Consider the following 9,743-nt stretch of genomic DNA (forward strand, 5'->3'; position numbering starts at 1 on the left):
GGAAATCAGGGTACAGATGCCTTGCCCAGTTTGCATGGCAAATCCTCTACAGACACCAAGATCTGGTCACATGGATCTTGAGGATCCTGATGGGAGCTGGTCAGGACTCAGTAATCAGGGAGAAATGTGGGGGTTGTGCTACGTGGGTTTCATTCTAACCTGGAATCAGAAGATATTTGGATTTCCTCGCCTGCTCAATGCAGAACCATGGCTGATCATTGCAACAGTGAGCAGGTTGTGAGCCCAAAGCCTTCTCCAAATCAGTCAGACCCTGGATCTGTGTGTCCTCCTCACCTCCCAGTACCACCCTTCCCTCTCTGTCCTTGCAGGGCGGCACGAGCCGGGCTCAGAAAGCCACACCCGAGCCGGCGATCCGCCTCTTCCAGGTGAGGGGCACGGATGAGGTGAACACAAAGGCCACAGAGGTGCCAGCCCGAGCCTCCTCCCTCAACTCCAATGATGTCTTCCTGCTGACCACCAGCCAAGTCTGCTACCTGTGGTGTGGGAAGGTGAGTCTGCAGCGAGGCACCGGGAAGCAGCCAAAGGAAGCTGAAATTGCTGAATGGCTTCAGTGTCCTGACTCTTCTGGGTCATGGAGGTGAATCCTTGGGCAGGTGTCCCATTAATTGAATGGAGAAACGGCCTCAAGTTGTGCCAGGAGAGCTTAATACTAGATATTAGGAAAAGTTTCTTCACAGAAAGAGATGTCAAGCACTGGAAGAGGCTGCTCAGGGCAATGGCAAAGCCAAAAGTATTCAAAAAATACATGGATGTGGCACTTGGTGACACGATTTAGTGGTGCTGGGCTGATGGTCGGACTTCATGATCTTAAAAGTCTTTATCAACCTTAATGATTCAATGACGGTGTGAGCAAAGTGCTGCCAGGAAAGGCTCTGTCTGTGAAGGGTCAGCAGTAACAGCCCTCTCTTCTGGGGTTCTGTTCTGGGGTTCACCTCACCTCATTGCAGGTGTTCATACAGCTTTTGGATGAATAAATCATCCCAGATTTTCCAGCTGTAGGAAATCAGCCAGGATGAGAGCAAACTCATTTATCTTGTTTCAACTGTGTGTCAGGATGAGATGGTAGACCAAACCAAAGCAGAGAACTTCTGGATGACCCATCCCTGGAAGTTTTCAAAGCCATGTTAGATGTGGCTTGGAGCATCCTGTTCAAGTGGAAGGTGATCCTGATGATCTTTAAAGTCCCTCCTAGCCCAAATCATTCTGTCATGCTCTGAGTTTTGCTCTAGGTGCCATTGGCTGCACTAAATATCCCTTCAAGGACTAGAAATGGATTCTGAGTGATCAGCTCGAGAGCATTCAAGCAGGTCTGAAGCTCTCCAGAGGACCAAGCCAGCTTTTCCCGAAGGATAAGTCTTGCCAGTCCGCCCCTAACTGCACCTCAATCTTTTATCCTGAACACAGGGATGCAGCGGAGATGAGCGGGAGATGGCAAAAATGGTGGCTGACATCGTTTCCAGAAGGGACAAGCACACCATTCTGGAAGGACAGGAGCCAGCAGAGTTCTGGGAAGCTCTGGGAGGCAAAGCACCTTATGCCAATGAAAAGAGGTAATAGTAACCTGCTTGTTCCTTTGGGCCTGACCAGGGGACATTAAGCAAGGGATAAAACTTTTCAGGAAAGTGCATACTTTGGTGCTGTGTCTTCAATAAAGGGAGCATGAGGCCACAATATCACCAAGACCTTGGTCAGAAACCACACCAAGGTGTTTCTTTCCTGGCTTTTGGGCCTGGAGTTCTCCAGATGTGGGAGCTACAGGTCCAAAGCCTGCAGACAAGGGTGTGCTACATCCTTTCTCCCCAGTAAACCTATCCCATATTTCGTCCTGAGGGCTGCAGGAACCACCATTTCCAGACATTATTAGCAGCAGCCCCAGAAAAATCAGGAGACTAGATCTGCTTTTGACAAACATGGATTTCTCCAGCCCTCCAGGCCGGTGATGGTTTCCTTTGCAAAAAAGGTGATCTGGTGAGGCTTTCACCTGACATCAGTCTCATTGCCACAATGAGGAAAGGGTTCTGCTTTTGCCTTTTGGGGTGGAGAAAAAAATTACCTGTGAAAATCATTTAAAATGGTCTGAGAATCCCATGATACCTGACACTGCTGACTTTCAGGCCTTCAGATGAGTGTGTTGCCATGTTCTACTTTTTCCTTCAAAGCCACAACAAATAGCTTCAGGGCCTTGCAGTGAGCCAGGAGGGAAAGATTTCTATCTTCCTTTCTTTTTCCTCCCCTGCCATGCATGAGGCAGGTTCCAGGAGCAGATCACACACTACCAGCCTCGCCTCTTTGAGTGCTCCAACCAGACAGGTCGGTTCATCATGACGGAGGTGGTTGGGTTCTGCCAGGAGGACCTGGATGAAGATGATGTCATGCTGCTGGACACATGGGAAGAGGTCAGCAAAAGCCTCCTCCCCTTCTCCTCTGACATATTTTCAAGCTGGTTATGGCTTTAGTTGGTGTTTATTGAGTTGGATCTCGGCCCATGACTGGGTTCAGCTACCTAGAAACGTTCAAGAGCTGTTACCTGAAATATTTATGCTCCATGCCTGTCTCAAAAGAAAAATCTTCCTTGGCTGGGGGTAAATGGGGGCTCAGAATCACAGTGGACTACTGGGAAAACACATTTCCAATCTTATCTCTGCTCCCACTGGCAGGGGAGAGCAAACAGCTGTGTCTGCACAGGTTCTATTTCCTCTCTGGCCTTCAACACCTTCTCCCCATGCAGATTTTCCTCTGGGTTGGCAAAGCCTCCAATGCACAGGAGAGGAGTGAGGCAATTGCCTCAGCTAAGGAATATCTCAAGACCCATCCAGCTGGGAGGGACTTGGCAACTCCCATCATCCTGGTGAAACAGGGCTACGAACCCCTCAACTTCACAGGATGGTTCAACGCTTGGGACCCCTACAAATGGAGTGTAAGTTGCTGGAAAAGCCCTGTGGTGTTCTCAGTGGTGCCTGGAGGGTGCTGTTTTCAGTGAATATAGGATGCATGGAGTGGAACCTCACTAGGACATGTCCTGAGCTTCACAAAATCATGGAATGGCTTGGGTTGGAAGGGACCTTAAAGATCATCCAGCTTGAACCCCCTGCCATGTGCAGGGACATGAGTTCCTGGTGCTGTCTGAGCAGCTTCTGCTCCTTCACCAATAAAAAGTACCTGTGTGGTGAAACTGAGGCTTTTGCAAATGTGCTTGAATTCACAATATTAATATCTTTATAAATATTAGGTTCCAAATCAAGTTTTTGATTTCAGCCAAAAAGAGGTGGTAACTCTGGGTAGTAAAGTCAAGTTCAGAGGGAAAACAGACCCACCCACATCATAAAGGAAAAAAAACAAACAAAAAACCAAACCAAACCAAATGAAGTTCATTGTTGAAAATGCAGCCACAGAGGCAAATTTATGACCCAGCTTTAAGGGCAATCTGTGGTGAAATGAAAGATGTGAGCAGACAGGTCCTGTGTTCAGGTTTGTGGAAAGCCCATCAGAGCCCAGGAGCTCCTGAGCGAGGTCACCCTTGGTCCCTGCACACCAGCCTTCTAAAGGAGAGTTACAAATACCAGCTCCTCCCTATATAGAAACAGAAACCTGCCCCAGGAGATGACTGGGAAAGAAAAATTTATTTCTCCCATCTTTCCCCAGGACTTCACACTGCAGGAAAACTCTTACAGAGATATTTCATTTCCTGTATCTGGGTTTGCATTGTCTTTCTTCCCAACCCATGTGGTGGTGGATCCAGTCTTGACAGCTGGATCTGGAGAGATAAGACAGCAACTCCCAGTGACCCTTAAAAATATGTTGATGTTTAGAACAAAGGTCAAAACTTGTGGGATTGTTTTATTTTTTTTTTTCCCAAGGAACTGCTGAAAAACAAGGATACAGCTCATAAAATATGTGCCTCTAAAAATATCCCCTGTAGGCAGCTTCAGCAACTACAGACAAGCCATCCAAACTGTTGACATCCCAGAAACATCTGGTGTGTGTTCTTTGCTCAGTTTTGGGTCTAAATCTGTTTTCTCTGCAGTCCATGTGTTTACGTTGCTTGCTCTTGTTGGGAAACTTGGTTGGGTGATTCTGTTAAGAACTGACATCTCCTGGCTGCTTAGGAAAACACAGTCATGAGCTGTGCCAATTTATCTAGCATATTCCTTTTTTTTTTAATAGAAAATAAGAGGTATCTCATAATACATGACACCTAATTACAAGAAGTCAGGACTTGAGGCTTTGAAAAAATATGTTGTTTTAGCTAAATTAATCAGGAAAGTTGGAAAAAAGGAATATTATTTCAGGCACTGCAAGATTCATCAAAAATGTAAAAGATTTAAATCCGGCAGTACATATTATATCTCTTCATTTGGCTTCTGCTCTAAAGTCTTTAGATTTCCTAGTTTCACCTGTTATTGTACAACTACAAAGGTTGAATTGGCTTTTTTTGTTTGTTTTTTTTCTTTGTTTTCAAGTGAAAGCTCAGATTCTGGAAGTCTTGTGATTACAGGGGCTGAGGTTTGCAGGAGCTGCCACATCAGTGTCCATCACTGGGCTTTAAAATTCATGATCTCCTGACCCAGGAGTGTGGATTTAAGACCCAGGAGTGTGGATTTAAGACCCAGGAGTGTGGGTCAGAGAGCAGGAGTGTGGGCTAAAGGCAGCCCATGGCTCTCACAACTCTCTCTTTCCCCTTAGGATGGCAAGTCCTACGAGGAAATGAAGAACAGCTTGGGAGACGTGTCAGCCATATCCGAGATCAAAGTGGTGAGTTGTGTCTTGGCCATGCAAGTAGGAAACACCTGGGTTCACACACCACCACATCCCCCAGCCTGTTTGCACCAAGGAGGGGACACCAGGATCAGGGCAGGGGTGGGAACTCAGGCTGCCAGCATCAGAGCTGTGCTCCTCTGTGGGAAGCAGAGGGAGATGTGATAAATTACCCATAAATACACCCAGACCTCCTGGGCCTTTGCCAGTTCTGGCCAGAGACATCTGTGAGCAGGACATTGTCCAGCTGCTCTAATGCAGAACAAATTCAGGTGTGGGCAGCTCTAAGAGGGTGCAGTTAAGTGTTCTGTGAATAGTTTACAGTGGTGGAGCCCTTGAGACCTCAGACAATGGTCCCCTGGTCGAGAAGGGCACAGCCCAGTGGGGGATCCTCCAAAGTAAATGAGGTCCCCACAGTCCCAAATGCCATTGCCACACGGGTCAGTTCTGCCCTGGGCAGGGTCAGGATGAAGGCTGGAAGGAAGTGGCAGGTTTGGATGAGGACAGATGGCTCATCAGGGAGGGATGTGCAGGTAATTTAGATGCTTTAGACATGGTAGACATCTAACCACACCTTCTGTCGTCCCACATGTGCCTTCCCCTGATGTTATCTTGAGAAGAATGAGACTGCTGTAAGTATCCTCAGTTCTTTGCAAGAGCTCTCATTAGTGTGTGCTTTTAGCAGTCCTAACACCAAGGTGTAGCATTTACAGAGGCACTGCACTAACGCTTTAGTTGGGACTTTTCCCCTTGCTGCTTTGGAGCTACAGATATTCTGTGCCAGATCAGTCCCCCACAAACCCAGCAGAAAGATCCTGGGATCATCCCCAGCTTGCTCTGCCAGAGCATCTCATCATGACGTGTTTCCCCCCATTTGGCAGGACCTGAACAACCTCAGCCTGAACAAGAGAACCCTCAGCACAGCCAGCCTGGATGGTTCAGGTACAGCAAATGCCTCCTCAGAGTACAAATCCCACTTCAGCCACGGTGACAGCAACAGCTACAGCAACAGCAACAACTACAACAGCAACAGCCACAGCAGCCCTGCCCTGGTGCCCAACGGGGAGGGGATTTACTCCCGAGAGGTGCTGATGCACAGGACGGTGGATGAACTTCCTGAAGGCGTGGATCCCACTAAAAAAGAGGTGACAGCATTGCTGGTTTGATTTCTAACTGAACCTGGAACTGGCTAAAAGTGTCCTTTAGACTACCAAGCCCTGGTCAGACTCAGGGGACTGAGACTGGCAGGACACACAGGTGTTACCAAAAGCAGGAGCTTCGTGTGAGGAAGTTCATAGAGCCATGGAATGGGCTGAATTGGAAGGGACCTTCAAGATCCTCTAGTTCCAGCCCCCTGTTGTGGACAGGGACACCTTGTGGTGGTTTTAACCTAGCTGAAGTAATTATGGGGTTTCTATGGCAGGAAAAAAAGAAGAATTTTAAGTAGTAATTTCTAAAAAATATTTTATTCTGGTAGAATTGTTTCGCTCTGCCTCCCTTCCTCAGAGGGACGGGGGGACATGGTGACACAGCTGAGAACAAAGCCAGAATTTGCATTTTACTTGAGCTGTAGGTGAATGTTTTCATTTGAGACTCCTCCCAGAAGAGATGGTTTGGGTTTTTTTAATTGCCATAAAGCTTGTGTTTCAGCAATTTTCAATTTCAGAAGAAATTACACATCCCAGATTTCCAATCAGCCCAGGGATTTTGGCAGTGTCTGCAGCTGAATCCAAGCAAGCTGATGAGGGGGATAGAAGATTGATTCCCTCTACTCCCTGTATTCATTGTTTGACCAATGTCTCGCCCAAAAGATCTGGCAAAGGCCAACACCCATAGCCAGAGTCACGATCCAGCTGGGCTCCACATGGGTTCTCCTACCCAAAATTCCAGGAAAAACTCATTCCCATTCCCACAGGGCCTTTGTCAGTATCCCTGATGAGCTTCTGCAAACCTTTCCAGCAATGGGAGTGAACATTTCCAGTGAATATTTTAGGGGAGGGGACTGAGAGAGGGGGAGATGCTTTCACTGTGAATCGCTGCCTAAGGAACCACCCAAAACTCTGGCCATCAGAGCTTCCCTGGGGGACCATAAATTTTCCTGGCCACAGTATCATCAGCAGGGACTAAATTCCAGCCAGAGCATGCTATCTCCTCAAAACTGGAACATCTCTTTGGGCTGGTGGGCTTTTATTCCCCTGGTGCTTTGGGAAGCTGGGATGTCCCATTTCCCACCATGAGGACAGGAAGCTGCTGGTCTGGAGTCAGAGGTCAGCACTGGCACGGTGGGGAGGGGATGCAGCCATGGGAGTGTCCCAGGCTCTACGAAAGCCAGAGCTGACCTGTCCTTTTTCTTTCTTCGCTGCAGTGCTATCTCTCTGATGCTGATTTCCATGATATCTTTGGGAAGTCCAAGGATGAGTTCTACCAGATGCCCAAATGGAAGCAGCAGAACGAGAAGAAACAATTTGGACTCTTCTGAGACTGCAGAGGGCATCTGATGACTCTGGGACCAACCCCTGCTCCCTTAGAAGCTGCAGGAAAGAAGTGCAGGCATTTGCTCAATGATCCCAACCCAGCACCCCAGTCCAGCGCAGTTATTCCAGCAGCCGCTCTTCAGGGGATGGCTCCTTTCCCCCTGCAAACCCAGAACCCCCAGAGGCAAAACCTTTCACAGGAACAGCTTGACAGGATATTTTTGCCTCCTTCTGACACTTTATTGCTGATAGCCATGAAGACAAGTGTGTGCCACGCAACTTCACTGTAGCCTCAACTTTCCTCTTCCTTTTGCAAATTGCCACATGCACAAGGCCATGATCTTTCTTCATTTGTAGAAGTTAAAAGTTAGTCAAGACAAAGGCCATCTGTAGCTGCTGTGTAAATTCTGGGTGGGAAGAGGAGGGGGAAGCCCTAAGAGGATGGAGGGGGAGCCTTATGGTCAGGAGAAAGGTAATGGAGTAGCCAGATGCTTGATGGGGTAGTCTGTGGAATGACAGCAGACAGTTCTGCCCCTTCTCACCTTGTAGAAAAACTACTCACCAAAGAACAGCAACCAGTTCCAGATTAGCATTCATAGCCCAGGGCAGCTAAAACACGTGAGAACCTGGTTTGGGGGAAAAAAGCACTTATGAGCATATTTATTAGCTGATCTGTCTCAAGACAATGATTGAAAAATCAGGCCAGACACAAATGTCGATTTTTGGCTGCCAGACAAGACTCTGTCTACTTTTTTTCCTCATTCAGACAGCATCTGCAATATCACCTGGCCTCCTTGACCACAGCCAGGTGAATGTCAGAGTCCACCTGCCCACAGACCAGAGGCTTGAGGAAGCCAGGAGGGGTTTGGGTATGACCTGAGGCAGAGGGTGTCCTACTGAAGCTTTTATCAGTGCTCCATCCCTGTGATGTCCGTGGGGCTGAGAGTGCTGGTTCCACACTATGGGATCAGTCTGACTTGGGAGAGCAGTGGGAGATGTCAGCAGTGATTACAGGATGGAACTGTAAACTAAAGGAAGAAACACCACCTTAAAAACTCAGACTATGTGGGTTTGCAGCATTACTCCATTTCCAACCTGATCAGTGATTCCAAATAAACATCCAGCAGCAGCAGCAGCAGCACTGGAAGTGTCCTTGATCAGCATGGGGGGTAGGATGGCAGCAGATAAAAGCTCTGCAGGGCCACAGATCCTTCAAACACCTGGTCATCAATGGAATTTTGGATTTTTTTATTTTTTTTTTTAAAAAAAGAACAAACTGAGGAGGTGGGGCCCCTTCTGTTCTGTTCTGTTCCACGTAGCTTGGGCCATTTGTCGCACCATGCCCATGTACCCTCCTCCTGAAGCCCCCACTGCCAGTGAGCAGCAGTACCTGGCAGCTCAGCAGTTGTCCTGACTGCCCAGCCTGGCTGCAGGGATGTGGGCATGGAGCTGGGGACAGCTCCAGGCTGTTGATTGAGGGACAAAGAGCTCTCACTCAACATCCAGGATCACATCATTGTGCTGAAGTGTCCCCATCTGTCTGGGCTGGAGCAAGGACCTCCAGGTGATGGGGTCTTCTGGATAGAACCTTGTGTTTAAGAATTGGTAGTTAAATAAACCCCAACCCCATTGTTACATCTCTGTTCCTACCATCACTTCATTCCATTTCTGCTTGAGGGTCCAGCCCAAAACCCACTGGAACCCCCTGTGCAGAGTAAGTGAAGTGTCAAGCAGAGACACGAATCAGCTGAATTACCTGTGTGATTGCTCCTGTTGTGCTCATGTGAGTTGCAATCAGTGCACAATGGCCATGTTTCTGTTGGCTCTGCTGGAATCAGCAATATTTGCCTTGCCTCGCTGAGGAGTGCTGCTGCCAGCTCCCAAATTCATGAATTGCATGTGCTGCTCAGTAAGATGCAGGAATGCCACCTACCTGTGAGCCTAACGTGCTTCACACAATCAAATGAAGACCAGCCAAATTACAGTCAGATTACACAGATTAGGCCAGTTTGCTATGAATTGCTGTAATTCCTGTGGCCACCACACACACCAACACGAGTGGAGCGCTCCTGACAGCACTCAGGGACCAGCCTGGGATTTCACAGACCATGGAGCCTTCTGATATCTGGGCCTGATGGAAACTGCTGCTGCACTCCTCTCATGGGAGAGCTGCTTTTACTCCCCACCTCTGATTTCCAAAGGAAAGATCCTCTCCCACCTCCTCCCTCTGGTGCCTTTTGCTGTGATTGTCGGTGGCCATGTCCTCTTTCTGCTGCTCTTTTCCCCAGACCTCTTCCCTCCAGTGGGGCTCCAGCATATCCTAATTGTTTCAGAGATGAGCTCACTTGATAACAACATGGACCACATCCCTTCCTTTGGGAAGAGAGGAGACCTTGCAGCATTGTCATCATGCTCTGCCCATCCCATCTCAGCTCCTTTCCCACCTGGCTATAGTAGTCTTCCCCAGCTATTCCTACCTGATAAGGGATGTTT

The 9,743-nt window shown here is 48.2% G+C and overlaps 1 protein-coding gene across 2 annotated transcripts in view; it reads left to right on the plus strand.

Annotated features, from left to right (window-relative positions):
• The window catches only part of VILL (villin like), a 34,213-nt gene extending 25,326 nt beyond the window's left edge, over positions 1-8,887 (plus strand). Inside the window, exons 14-21 of one of the 2 annotated variants that reach the window (XM_015619180.2) lie at positions 330-509; positions 1,426-1,571; positions 2,273-2,417; positions 2,750-2,938; positions 4,705-4,773; positions 5,397-5,408; positions 5,658-5,921; positions 7,142-8,887. In XM_015619180.2, the coding sequence (XP_015474666.1) occupies positions 330-509; positions 1,426-1,571; positions 2,273-2,417; positions 2,750-2,938; positions 4,705-4,773; positions 5,397-5,408; positions 5,658-5,921; positions 7,142-7,255 (1,119 nt within the window). In that variant the 3' untranslated portion in view covers positions 7,256-8,887. The remainder of the gene's footprint in view (positions 1-329; positions 510-1,425; positions 1,572-2,272; positions 2,418-2,749; positions 2,939-4,704; positions 4,774-5,396; positions 5,409-5,657; positions 5,922-7,141) is intronic. The other variant, XM_015619181.3, reaches the window with a different exon arrangement.
• Positions 8,888-9,743: the final 856 nt, after the last annotated feature.

The sequence above is a fragment of the Parus major genome, chromosome 2 (assembly GCF_001522545.3).
Source record: "Parus major isolate Abel chromosome 2, Parus_major1.1, whole genome shotgun sequence".
Classification (NCBI taxonomy): Eukaryota; Metazoa; Chordata; class Aves; order Passeriformes; family Paridae; genus Parus; species Parus major.